This window comes from Monodelphis domestica, chromosome 1, assembly GCF_027887165.1.
Source record: "Monodelphis domestica isolate mMonDom1 chromosome 1, mMonDom1.pri, whole genome shotgun sequence".
Taxonomy (NCBI): Eukaryota; Metazoa; Chordata; class Mammalia; order Didelphimorphia; family Didelphidae; genus Monodelphis; species Monodelphis domestica.
This window is the reverse complement of record NC_077227.1, coordinates 308,955,204-308,969,150: the sequence shown is the minus strand read 5'-3', so window position 1 is coordinate 308,969,150 and position 13,947 is coordinate 308,955,204. Positions and strand designations below refer to the sequence as shown.

Sequence of the window (13,947 nt, the reverse complement as noted above, 5' to 3'; positions counted from 1 at the left end):
GGGGAAAAGGAAGTCAATGTTTCTGAGTTTGCTAACTTCGGTAATTGGCAGGATGATAATATCCTCAACTAAAAGGGGAAATTTGGAGGGGAGGTGTGTTAAGGGGAGGTAGGAAGAGATGAAATCTACTTGGACAAGGAGAGTTTAAGATGTCTGCTAGCTAGTCGGTGATACAGGTTATTCAGGGGAGAAATTAGGGCAGGATATATTGATTTAGTAGTCATCAGTATAGATATTCTCTAGAGAGAAAAGGATTCAGGACAGAGCCTGGGGGACACTCATGCCTAGGGGGTTTGAGACTGAGAAGGAACAATCCAAATGGAAGAAAACCAAGAGAAAACAGTGATGATAAAATCAAGAGGAGAAAGTATCCAGGAGAAAGGGGGTGGTTTACTGCGTCAAAAGCTGGAGATTTGAGTAGGATGTGTACTAAGAAAAGATCATGGGATTAACAATTAAGAGATTTTTGGTAGCTTTGGGTAGAACAGATTTAGTCCAGTGGTAGGGTTTGGAAGCCAGATTATGAGGGATTGGGAAGTAGATGACAGATGAGAAAGAAGAGGCAAGGCATTTTTCCAAGAGGGTTGGGGTGAAAGAGGTAAGAAACAAGGGATAGTTTTGATAATGCAATTTAAATACAAAGAATTACAAGTAGATTTTGTCATTTTAATTTGGAATAAAATGTTCATCCCTCCAATCATTATTTTCTTTGCTTTATAGATTTAAAAAAATGCATAGTGTCAATTGATACAGTTTGGTCCTTTGAGGTATTTTTAAACTACCAAGTCTCAATGGTACTTGAGGTCAAATTTTCCTCACTGCATTAGGAATTCTACTTAACCTGTTTATTACCCTTAATTTTAAAATTTTGTATATAGATATCTGAGGCAATTGGCTTTATCACCTTCCGTTATCCTCCCCCATTAATTACTACTGTTTCTCTCCTATTCTTCCCATGCTGCCCTGCTTTGTCAGTTTTGTGAGAGATTTTCCCCCCTTCTCCTTTTGATGAGATTCCCTCCCTTCCCTTTGATGAGATTTATAAAACTCCATAGAGGCACATGTTTTTGTTTGTTTGTTTGTTTGTTTGTTTTTTTACTATTTCTTGTTAGGTACATGCCCATCATTCTTTATTTTTTAAGCCTGGGTCTGGAAAATCTAAAGTCTATTCTGAGATCCCACATTCATAGCCATTGTTCACTTCCCAAATTTTCTTTTCTGAAGTCCCTAATTTCAGTCAGGAGTTGGGATAAGAATAGGGACTGCACCTGTGATTTCACTGTTATTGCAAATTCTGGGGAGAAGAAATCACTTCTACCCGTGCAAACCTTCTAGAGATTAAGTGACTTGGCCAGAGTCAGACAGTGCAGCTGGTAAAAGTCCAAGGTAGGACTGGACCCAAGGTTATTCCTGGCTTCTAAGCCCCCTCTCTCTCCATTATGCCACACTGCCTCTATTAGTAGTGGATATTAAACAAGGCAAAATTAAAAATCCCAAACTCTAAAGTTCTTCAGTTTCTTGACCAGGACTTAATCATCCTTAGCAATGCTTTCTAGGTTACTTCTGGTGACATCATTTATTCTCATATGAATCTCCAGAAATAGATAGGTTTGACAAGTCCTAGAAGGTGTTCTCATGTTCTGGATACAAGTTCCTGGAAGACAATAGTCCTCCCTCTTGTTTATGTTTCATTGACAGGCAACCACTCAGCAGTGAGTCATCCTTCACCACTATTCTTCTCTTACCTAATTGCACCTGAAGAGCTGTTCTTTAAAAGTATGAGAAATGGGGCAGCTAGGTGGCACCAGGCCTGGAGCTGGAAGGACCTGGGTTCAAATGTAGCCTCAGAAACTTCTTAGCTGTGTGACCCTGGGCAAGTCACTTAATCCCATATTTCTAGCCCTTGTCCTTCTGTTTTAAGAGTTGTTACTAAGACAGAGAGTAAGGATTATAAAAAATAAAGTATAAGAAGCTACCGAACTTAGTACTTAGCTTCAAATGTTTAGAGCAGTACCCTGAAGGCTCTTTTAACTCCAGCATTGGGATCTGTATGGTCTTTATTCTTCTCCCAGCCTCTCCCAACCTACATCATCCTCTTTCTCGGTCCCTCCATTTTCTGATCTGCCCATTCCTCTCTCCTTTCTACTTCTGGCCCTGGTAACCTGTAATAAAAATCAGCTCTATGGTTGCTCCTTTCTGGTGCTTGTCATTTATCTGCCTCGAGGTTCCATTTTCCATTCATAGATCTTTCCAGACCAAAACATCCTTCTCTGGATGGCTTCCCTATTTTGCATCATCTCTCTGTATTAAAATGGAAGCTCCTAGTGGGATTAGATATGGTCTCTCTTTTGTATTTATATCCTAGAGATTTGCAATTTGGTTTATCATTCCAAAAATCATTTTTTTCCTTTACTCCGTTATTTCTATTTATTCATTCTTTCTTTTCTTACTGGGATGTTGTTCATTTACGTCCCCTCCCCCCATCCCTCCATACTAGTTAGAAATCTCCTGTGTTTCCTCTTACCTACCCTATATCTCCTTTGTTTCAGATTGGAGAGATGTCTTACTGCTGCCTTTTTTATGAGTGGGACTAATTTGCACTTTATGAACTTTTAGGTGCTACTTGGAACTGGTAGAAAGATAGAGGATGCCTTCCAGAATTCTTTTGGCTTCATGGGCTTGCTGGAATTGAGATCCTCCATCCTTTATCTTTTTAGTAGTTCCTGTGACTTACTATTGCATCTATCTCTAGCTCCTGGGGCTCATGGCTTGTCTACTATGATGAGAACTCAAGTCACCAGAAGCACCTAAGTAAGACATAGTCTATTTATGTATGACGGAGCTGCCTGCCTTTTCTTTCTTTAGCTGCCTTTTAAGCTAGCTTTGAGCTCATTCTTGCCCCTTCCTAATATACAGAAAAGCAAACTGCAACAGGGGCTGATTCAGGAGCAAAAATGCCTTTATTATATTTACACACCTTGCTGATGATTTGCAGAGATCTCCTTGTATTTCCTTGGTTACTTGCTCGGCTCTCTTTGAAGAAGTCACTTTCTTAATGAAGTATTTTGTGATCATATTAAAACTCATATTTTTAGTAAGACTATTATTTTATTTATAATTGTATGTTATTTAGAATGTTTATAATATTTTTATTGATATTTTAATATGATCACAAAATACTTCATTAAGAAAGTGGTTAGACTTGTGCCATTTGACATGAGGTCAAGGTATATCCCAGCAGTCTCAGTCCCTCAGGTTTTCTTTCCTGGTCTCATCCTGAACCAATATCTGACCAGCCATTTCTTATAGGAGGTACTTTTGTCACAGGAGGCTAAGAAGACATAGCTCAGGGTTCATGCATTAGGTAAAGTTAGGAACAACTGCACAATGGTGCTTGTGCCCCATTCTGTAGTATAATAAAGCTCACCTTCAGAGATGGATCTGTTGATTTCATCAGATCTTTGATTTGGGTATTTCCTCCAAAAAATGCAGATCTTCATCTCCATCCATGCCTGGGCAGCTCTTGCCTGTGCCCTCCCTTCAGTTTGTCACGGGCATCCATCCCCAATGTACAGGGGTTCCCACTTGATTTTTCTTGCTATCAGGGGATATAATGGAGAGCAAATCTTGATGATCTCTTGTTCTAACCCTGTGACCATTCTGCCTTGTTCACTTTTTTTTGATGATGTCCTTTTACTACCTTGCATAAGTAGTCCTGTTTTTAATATTTTGTTATAATATTAAAATACTTTGCATCCACCATTTGCCTTTCCATCATCTACTAGGTGATCCTCATTCTCAGTTATTACTAGAGTAGTGTTTCATGTGCCATAGCTGTACAACTCCATTGGAAAGATATTAAAAAGATGGTTGTTTGTTTGGGATCCTCAAAAAAATTTTGCAGCTTCCCAAAGGCATCTGACCTGGCTTTCCTCTTATTCTTGGCCTAAGTGGCTGTCCATTTGCAATAATTGTTCAGATAAACCTACTGGGAGGCAGGTCTATAGTCTCTCTTTCCCACTGCATGTTCTATATAGGCTGGGTAATAAGCATTCTTCATCCACTTTCTCCCTCTCGGTGGATTTGTTATATCCCTCTACCTCTCTTTCAGGAGCAGGTCTTTGAGGGCATTGATCTGGTTTTCATTGAATCTTTGTGCATTGCTGGCACAGGGCTCAGTAAGTTATAGTCAATGAATGAGTAGAAGAGCCTTTGGTTCCAGTATCATAGAATGCTATACTTGGAAAGGACCCCGAGGCCAACTGGTCCAACTTGTACCCTGGGTCATAAATCCTCTCTACATCCCTGACAAATGGCCATTGTGATACCAGTGAGGGGGAAAGCATTAAATCCCTTCCTCTGATTCAGAATTAACCTTGTTGATTTCTTTAAGCCGGTTCATGATGTTGGAAGACTTATTTGGTCAGTGGTTCAGTGAATGAAACCCTGGGTTTAGATTTAGGAAGACATGAATTTGATTCCTGCTATAAATGTTAGCTGTGTAATCCTGGACCAGTCTCTAGGCCTCAGTTTCTTGTCCTGTAAAATGGGGATGATAATTGTGCCTATCTACTTGACTTTTATGAAGGTCAATTGAGATCATAATTGTGAAGGTCTCTGCAAACCTTAAAGGACCAAAATAAGGGCAACCATTATCATTATTTCCTTTCTCATTCCTGGGCCTTAACACATGTTAATGAATGAATGAAACTAGAGGAAAGGATACCTTTTGTAATGTAAATAATTCCCTTCCTTTCCCTAGACAAAAGGGGCTTTTTTAAAGCTACTTCCCTTCTTTCTCCCCTAGTTTGCTGCTGGGGCCGCCACTTGTTTGCTCTGCTTTGGAAGTGGCCAGGTACCCTTCTAGAGGTGTGCCACTAAACCTGGGAACTGCTGCCGCTCTTCTTCCCCAGGTACAACAGCTGGTTGACTGAATGATTCTGAAGGTTTCCAAGACCACAGGTGACTTCCTCTTCTGCCCAAGAGACCGGGCTCAGCATGTTTAAGGGAATTCTCCACCTTCCTTTTCCAAACCCTTCCTGCTTTGCCACCTTGGCTCCTGGCACTCCAGGCTTCTTTCCATTCCTTATAGATACCTTAGCCGGGGCAAAATTCTCTATGGGGAAGGAAGTGAGGATGAAAGAGGCTTGGCCCGGTCCTGTCCAGCTTTTGACTTCAATATTAGGACTGGACCCTCTGGGGAGGGAGGGATGAGGAGATAAAGGGGGTTGGGGGAGCTGGTAAATTCTGCTTCCTTCTGAATGCCTGAGGGGTGTGTGTTTGTAGTGGTGTCTGGGTGGTGTGCTGATACTCCAAGATAACAGGGATTTGCTTCCATAATGAGTTTCCTGAACAATAAGTGTAATGTTCTATTTCTTTCTGTTACAGATGGAAGAAAAGAGGCGAAAATACTCCATCAGCAGTGATAACTCTGACACCACTGACAGTAAGACCTTTAATTCCAGGCTTTGAACGTGATAATCAATCCATTCACCTCAAATTGGGGATGTATTTGAATAATTACTTGGTTTTAGGGGGTGCAGTAAAAACTGCCCTAACTGGGTGGTCATTTTACAATAAGTCACACTCCTGGGCTTCAGTCCTGTAGAGGAGTTTTAAAAAAATCTGGGCTCTGCAGACCCCAGGGATTCTGTTTATCAGCTTACTCTTATGTTCTAGTGCCCAAGTTTGAGTCTGGCCAGAAAACACCACTCAGAACCAGCCTGGCTCAAGAGGGAAGAACAAAGGGGAAAGTGAGGTAGAATCATTGAGTAAGCATTTATTAAGCATCTATTCTGCCAGCACTGGGGAATAGATAGAAATGGAAAAGTTCCTCAACTCAAGGATCTTACATTCTATGGGGAAAGGAGATTGTAAACATATAGGTATGTAAAAAAGAAATGTGAGGTGGGGAAGGAGAAGACAGAATCTGGGAAGACTTCATGGAAGAGGTTATGTTGAATTAGGCTGACCTTTGGAGGACATGAAGGATTGTAGAGTTCTCTGAACCCCAGAAACAGGTGTTTGAACTGAGTTCTGCAGTGTGCTTCCTCTTTTAGAGTCCTAGCATCATTCTCAGTAGAGAACACAAACCCTTCATCTCACAAAAGAGAAAAAAACCAAGGTCCAAGTCAAGCAATCAAAGCACAAAAGCAGAGCCCTTCCTATGAACAGTTTCTAGTTGTTGAAAATAAAGCATTTTGGTATTGTGCTGAGGCATCAGCGGCCAAGGGAGAACCTTGTGATTTGTCTGAAGTAGTGATTGGAAATCTCTTAAAAACCACATGACAACAATAATCCTGCTGGGGTTTTTTTTTTTTTTAAAGTCTCATCTTTGTAGACTATCCCATGATTTACCAAATGCTTTCAGTGGCAAGAGTGCTGGATTAGGACCCAAGGATCTGCATTCTAGCCTCTAGCCTTGTGCAAATAGCTTATCTCTCTGGGCCTCAGTCTCCCCCTCTGTAAAATGGGGGGGGAGGTTGTTGGACTAGAAGACTTCTACATCTTCCAGCTCTGAAGGCAGGCATAGTCTTCCTCATTTTTGTGGATGATGAAACAGACTCAGAAGGTTAAGCCCATTGTCAGGGGGGGTCATGTGAAGCCTTGGAGAAGGAGGTCTAGAACTCACCTAGGCTTCTGGTTTCTAATGCTGAATGAACTTTTTCCACTATACTGTTCACCTGAGTATATTCACCAGGGCTCATGGAACTTCCCTGTCACCCAGCAGAGATTTGGCCAGAGGAAGGCTCTGGAGCACTGGAAATAGTTAGAAGAGAATCAGTCCCTCCACCTGTATCCATCCCCTGCTGCTCTCACTTTCTGTTCCAGTTAGGTCTGTTATCTTCTTCCTCCTTTCCCACCTCTGATTAGGCTGTTTTCCTTCTTGATCTACCCAAGTCCTTCTCTGCCTTTCAGCCAGCCCCAGGTCATCCAGTCATTCAATTACTAGAAAACTTTGGGGGCTGGAGGAGAAGAGGCTGGTTATAAAAAGCTTTAAAAGCCAAACAGGATTTTATATTTGATCTTGGAGGTGACACAGAGCCCCTGGAGTTTATTGTAGGTGGGAGGGGAATAAACCTGTGCTTTAGAAAGATCTTTTGGACGGCTGCATGGAGGATGGGAGAGATGGAGTATGGAGTATGGAGATATGGTAGGGAGACCATCTGGGAGGTGAAAAGGCATTTAGAGATATGAGACTGAAGGTCTGGATAAGTACATTTTAGAATCATCGCCATAGATAATGGAATCCATGGAAGCTGATGCCGGTGCATATTGGGCTAATAAATTGATTATTAAGTGCCTGATATAGGTGTAAGGTGCACAAGAATGAAAAGGAATATGATACACCGCCCTTGAAGAGTTTATATTATAATTAGGAAGATACACTACACTGTATACTATGCTACACAGAGAGATGGGAAGAGACAGACAGACAGACAGAAGGGGGAGGGTGAGAAGAGAGTGGAAGGGAGGGAGGGAAAGAGCAAGAGGGGGAGAGATAGAAGAGAGTGAGGGAGACAAGAGAGGGGCGGAGAGAGAGAAAGGAGAAGGGAGGGAAGGAGAAAGGGGAAAGAGAGGGGAGGAGGGAGAGAGAAAGAGAGGGGGAAAGAGAGAAGAGGAGGGAGAGGAGGGAGGGAGGGAAGGAGAAAGGGGGGAAAGAGAGGGAAGGAAGGAGGGAAAAACAGAGGGATGGAGGTGGGGGGGGGCGGAGAAGAGAGAGAGGAGAGACTTGAGAATGCCCAGCGATAATTTTCCACGGGGGACGTAAGTAGTCTTCCTGAAGGCAGGAGTCTGACCTCCAAATTCGAGGGCTGGGGGTATTTTCCAGGTGTGGGGAAGATAATTTAAAAGAGGTGTGAGAGGACTGGATGATGTGGGTAGTAGTGAAACAATACATATGAGTGATGAAAACTAGTGTGTGAAGCAAGGATGCCATTTAGGTGGTTGGGAGCCTAGAGCTTGTGGGCTCGTGCTTGATCCTCTGCCCCTTGATCCTGCAAGCACTGGACCTATTGGGCTCCTGCTTCAGCTCCTTATGGCCAAAGAAGCCTTGGAGCTACATTGTGTGCAGTTAAGGCTATTCTTTACCTTTCTGGTAAAGATCTGGTTGTCAGATCCTTTTGATTAGGGATTTGCACCAAAAAAAAAAAAACTTCGGGGACCTTCTGCTCTGGGATTTGAGTGCTGCGGTGTATCTGCCCCTTTCACCCAAAGTCAAATTCTCTTTTCCTAAAATGGAAAGTTTAGAGAGTCTGAGCTGGTGATAGTCGGAGGCCTCCCAACCTTTATCTCAGTAGACTTTGATATTCGAGCTGAATGAACACAAACTTCTCCCTCCTCCTCCTATAATTGGTAACAATTGTAAACAAAACTTTGACCTTTTTTGATGACTTTACTTAGCTGGGGGAAGGAAGTATTGTTATGTTAAGTGGGAGCTTTTTTTGCCTGTGGTTGGAATGTGGTTCTGAAAAACTAAGTGGAAACTTTTGATTGTTTGGGGTTTTTTTTTTGGTTGTTGTTATTTGTTTGTTTTTTGGTACCTCGGAGAGGATTGTGGGAAGAGAAGAAATTTGTGAATGGGAAGGTTGTAAAGGTTCCTTCCTCCTGTTTTTCAGAGATTGGAGAGCTTTAGAAATAAGCTTCTCTCTGAGCCCTCTCCCTTCCATAGCCAGTCTGGGTTCCTTAGCATGGCCTTAAAAGGAAACAATAGTGGCCCTAGAACTATTTCAAGGAGCCCCATTGCCAAGGTGTAGGATGACATTTTAGGGACATGGTGATTGTCTGCTCTGCCACATTAAAGTGGACACATGCTTAAACCTAACAAAACTTCCAAGGTCTATCTATGATCCTAAATTCATACCTCTTTGTTCAGTCTGGGAGCTTTATCCATTTTTGACCTGATCCTTCTGACCAACCTCAAAAGGACTTTATAAGCATCTGTGGGGGATAGGTAAAAGGGGAAAGACAATGTTTCCATTTCATAGATGAGAAAACAGATACAGAGCAAGGAAAAGGTCCCTAAGGCAATCAGAGAGAGGCCTGAGAGTACAACAGAGGGCCTCAAGTTTCTAGGATCTGTCATCCTAAGTAACTGAAGGTGGTGGGAGGAAAGGCATGGAATTATACTCAGTGTTTCCTGAATCTTAACTTTACAGATCAGAGGAACATACCCTGCACTTGAGGCCCAATTGGCTTCTAGCCAGGATCCTATATCTCTATCTTTGTGGTGTCTAGTTATCCACAGGAATTTCAGTTTCCAGCAGCTTACGTAGATCTTTTGGTTAATTGCTATTCCCCAGGCTTCCCCAAAACTAGTTTTTATTCCATGGAAATAAATGGTTGTTTATCTTGGTTTAAACTTTAATTTTGGGGCAACTTGAACATGCACTCTATTTGGCTTAGCCATAAAAGGCCTGTGCTGTAGTTAAGGTTGTTACTGTTGGGATTACAGGCTTCCCTTTGTCCCCAGTTGATGATTCTATCTTCTAGGTGGTATGAGGCCTTCTGGAAGCTTGCCAGGTTTCTGTGCTGAAGAGATGTCTCTGTGGATAACCTTCCCTATTCATTCTTTCTAGGTCACACCACCACCAATTCAAGATGTTCCAAGATTCCTACCAACAAGCCCAATTGGCCCAGGCAAAAAGAGAAGAAGCCGTCAGAGGTGTGTGATTTCCTCCTTGCAGTTCCTGGGGGATGAAGTCTCCCCAGTCCTGTAGCTAAGGCTAGAAGAGGAGGTCATCTTCCTTGAGGAATCAAGCGAAAGAGGGAAGTGTGGGTTTATGACAGGCTCAGAAATTCCTAGTGGCACAGAGGCCAGTATTATTTTCTAGAGCCCAGGAAGCACTTGCCATGGGCTGAGTTCCATTCAGGATTGCCTTGAGGGGGCAGAGTGTGTGGAAGAAAGGTAAGATTTGGCTCCTGCCCTCCAAGAGCGCCCAGAATGATCAAAAACACCAAACATACACAATTACAAAATAACTTAGGACTTGTATATAGTTACAGCAGAGGAGGGACACAGACAGAAACATCTGTGGGATAATGACCGCAAAACTTAATTTAGATTAAGGTTCCTGGATCAGCTATTGTGCAACCTTGAGCAAGTGAATCCTCTATAAAAAAGGGCTTGAACTCGATCATCTCTAAGTTCCTTTCCAATAGTGCTCGTGTTCCAAGGAAGCATAAGAGTTTGCAGGATGGAGAGGATGATCATTAAGTGGCATAAAAGCAAAAAGGCAACTTTAAGGTGGCTTCCTTTAAATGTTTATGAAGAAACTTTATTTTTATTTATTTATTTTTTGGGGGGTGTTTAATTAGTTAATTTAGAATATTTTCCCATAGTTACAAGATACATGTTCTTTCCCTCCCCTCCACCCCCTCTTGGAGCTGACATGCAAGAAACTTTATTTTTAAAAAGTCACGTTTTCCCACCAAAGAGAAGAGAAACAGGAGGTACTTTAGACATCACTTTTTTGTGATTTTTTTTTAGACAGCTTCCTTTTTTGCCTGATGAAGAGTAAAAAGGGGATGTGCCCAAAGTCACATATAAAGTCAATGCCAGAACCTGGCAGACTTTGATTTCCAGGCCCAATTTCTTTTTATTACGAATAGAAGCTTAGTTAGCCACAGAAAGGATTCAGGTCTTGTCTCACCTAAGACCAGAAATGCCTGAAAGGAAAAGTTGAACCTGATTCTGTAGAAAACTTAGAATTTCCTAGCTATCCAACACTCAGCGAGCTTGCCTGGGAATTGGGTTCTCTCAACAAAAGTTTGAAACAGGAGGGAAGTGAGGGAAGTTTTACATGTGGACAGGCCTGGTATCCTCTCTGGTGATGGAATGTTGGAGCATTTGGAGAAGGGGGTTTTTTGAGCCTTAGCCTTTGGCTAGGGGTCAGATTGCTCTATTCTGACGTTTACACAGCACTTGACATGAAGGTGATCTCATCTAAGCCTTCACAGCAGCACTCTTTCCTGGTATTATCATCCTCTTTTTTACACAAGAGAAAACAGTCCAGTGTCAGAGATGTTGACTTGTTCATTATCACAATGCTAGGAAGTATCAGAGGCAGGGTTTAACCTAGGTCTTCCTATTTCTAAGTCTGGGCCTCAATCTAGTTTTTGTTTTGGAGATTTAGTTTACTCCTCCACTCTCCAGTTTTACAGGTGGAAAAAATAGGCCCCAAACCACAAGATTAGTAGCTCTTGAGACTCAAATCTGACTCAAATGAGGTTTTTTTGGTGTGTTTTTTTTTTAAGCCCTCACCTTCTATCTTAATATCATTTCTAATACAGAAGAGTGGCAAGGGCCTGGTAATCTGAGTTAAGAGGCTTTCCCAGGGTCACATAGCTAGGAAGGTGTCTAAGGATGGATTTGAATACAGGTCCTCCTACCTCCAGCCCTAGAGCTCTATTGTGCTACTTAGCTGTCCCTTCCATTGACTTCCTTCCTTCCTTCCTTCCTTTCTTTCTTTCTTTCTTTCTTTCTTTCTTTCTTTCTTTCTTTCTTTCTTTCTTTCTTTCTTTCTTTCTTTCTTTCTTTCTTTCTTTCTTTCTTTCTTTCTTTCTTTCTTTCTTTCTTTCTTTCTTTCTTTCTTTCTCTCTCTCTTTCTCTCTCTCTCTCTCTCTCTCTCTCTCTCTCTCTCTCTCTCTCTCTCTCTCTCTCTCTCTCTCTCTCTCTCTCCTCCTCTCCTCCTCCCTCCCTTGTCCCTTCCTCCCTCTCTCCCTCCCTTATTTTCAGTCTTTGAATCAATCCTATGTATTGATTCCAAGGCAGAAGAGTGGTAAGGGGTAGGCAATGGGGTTAAGTGACTTGCTCAGGGTCACACAACTAGGAAGTGTCTAATGCCAGAATTCAACTTAGGCCCTCCCATCTCTAGGCCTGACTCTCAATCCACTGAGCTACCCAGCTGCCCCTTGGGATTTTCTTAACCAAGATACTTCAGTGGTTTGCCATTTCCTTCTCCAGTTCATTTTACAGATGAGGAAATTGAGACAAACAGGGCTAAGTGACTTGCTCAGTGTCACACAGCTTGTAAGTGTCTGAGACCAGATTTGAACTGTTATTAGTCATTTAACACCTTAGGCTCTGAACTCCCAAGGAGAGACTTTAAGGTTGAAAAACCAGCTCTCCCAAAGTCACTGTGGGAGAGAGAGAACTGGATTCTCCCTGTGGCAATGATTGTGGAAAAGTATTGCAGGAATATTATAATAACAGCTCATTTTTACATAGTGCTTTCCAGATCTTCCTGTACATTCTTTCATTTGATCTTTACTACAACACATTGTGAGGTAAGTAATGTAGCTGCTGGGTAAGATGGATAAACTGAGGCTCAAATGTTCAGTGACTTGCCAAAGATCACAGGCATATGAAGGAGCTATAATCCAAACTTGGAGCTTATGACTTCAAAATCAATTTTTTTTCCCACCATCCTACAACTGTGACTTATTCTTAGCCCAAGTCACCAAATTTATTTTTCTAGTCTGACAAATACTTTGTGTTGCCTTCCAGCAGATCTTCCTTACTCAACCCCAGATCCCCACCAGGAGACATGTTTTCCAGGTTATTGGTCACTGTTCAGGCAAAGACATTTGCTGTGCAATGACTGCAACTCTTCCTGCAGTTTTGTATGAGAAACCCACCTAGCGTGGTGCTAAGAGACACTTCAGTGTTTATTGATGGGAAACTGGTGAAAACTGATAGAAGGTGGGGGGAACTCAGCCTTCAGAGGCAGTTCTTCCCCTGAGTTGTTCCCTTCCACCCACCCTTCCCCTACATCTAGCCTCTCCTTTTTCTTCTCTATAACTTGTGGTGGGCCAGCGATGGTGGGAGGGTGATAGGGAGCCAAGAAAAACATGAGAAAAATAGAGACATAACAGCCTATAGGGGAGCAGTGAATGACATTTTAATGTGAAAATTGCCTGAGAATAGGCATGGGTCTGTGTGGGCATGTGCCAATTATATGCAAGCAATGCTAATTTTTCCTAACTGCAGTAGAGCCCTGGTATAACATGTGCCGTCACCCCCTAGCACAGACCAGCTCCTTCTTGCAGTCAGAGCCTTATGTGACTGAGTAGCCTGTGTGAGGTAGGTGCTGGCCCCTGCCTTCCCCTGGGCCTTATCATGTTTCCTATATGACTGGTTTCTATTCACTTTTATAAACATTTGTCCAAGGTTTTTTTTTCCCCTTTCCTTTCTAAAGCTTGTGATCTTATTAATCACCTACTCAATGCAAAGCAAACAGGAGGCAATTCCTGCTCTTCTAGGAGTTTATGTTGTCCTGGGTAATACAAGATTCACACAGATAAAGCATCATCTAAGACAATTTGAGAAGGAAAAAAGGGGAGGATAAGGAAATAGACATTTATATAGCACCTACTATGTGCCGGCTCCATGCTAAGCATTTTACAAATATTATCCCTGCAAGATAGGTGGTGGTTTATCCCCATTTTACCATTGAGGAAAGGGAAGCAAACCAGAGTAGTTTAAGTGACTTCCCTAAGTGCAAAGCTCTATTTGAACTCAGGTCTTCTGACTCTAGGAAAAAATGCTCTATCTACAGTGCCACCTACTTATCCAGAACAGTAAAGAAGGGTCAGAGAAAATTTTCTGGTTAAGGAGCAGAGATAAGGAAGGGGCACATGGCAGGCATGGTAGTGATCCACGTAAATGCCCTGGACAGCTGGGAATCCAGTTTCATTTCAGCATAGAGTGCTTGAAGAGGGTGTTGGAAAGGTCTGGGAGATATCTGGGAGCCAGATTGTGAAATCCATTGTTCTTTGTCAGGCTGGGGATTTTCATTTTGGGGACAATGTGGGGACCTCCATAGTCTCTTGAGCAGGATGGGACGTGTCCATGTGGTTGAGGAAGATTATTTTGACAGTTGTGTAGAATATCGATTGGGGAAGAAACTGGAAATAGCCTTGAGAATGGGCTGCAACTGGAAATAG

At 42.3% G+C, this 13,947-nt stretch overlaps 1 protein-coding gene across 16 annotated transcripts in view; it reads left to right on the top strand.

Moving 5' to 3' along the window:
* JADE2 (jade family PHD finger 2) overlaps positions 1-13,947 on the top strand; it is a 207,156-nt gene that overhangs the window by 16,594 nt on the left and 176,615 nt on the right. For 6 of the 16 annotated variants that reach the window (XM_056811112.1, XM_056811119.1, XM_056811113.1 and 3 more), the window contains exons 2-3: positions 5,389-5,446; positions 9,579-9,664. In XM_056811112.1, coding sequence (XP_056667090.1) covers positions 5,389-5,446; positions 9,579-9,664 — 144 coding nt within the window. Of the gene's footprint in view, positions 1-4,807; positions 4,963-5,388; positions 5,447-9,578; positions 9,665-13,947 lie in introns of all 16 variants that reach the window. The other 10 variants (XM_056811117.1, XM_056811111.1, XM_056811110.1 and 7 more) reach the window with 2 other exon arrangements.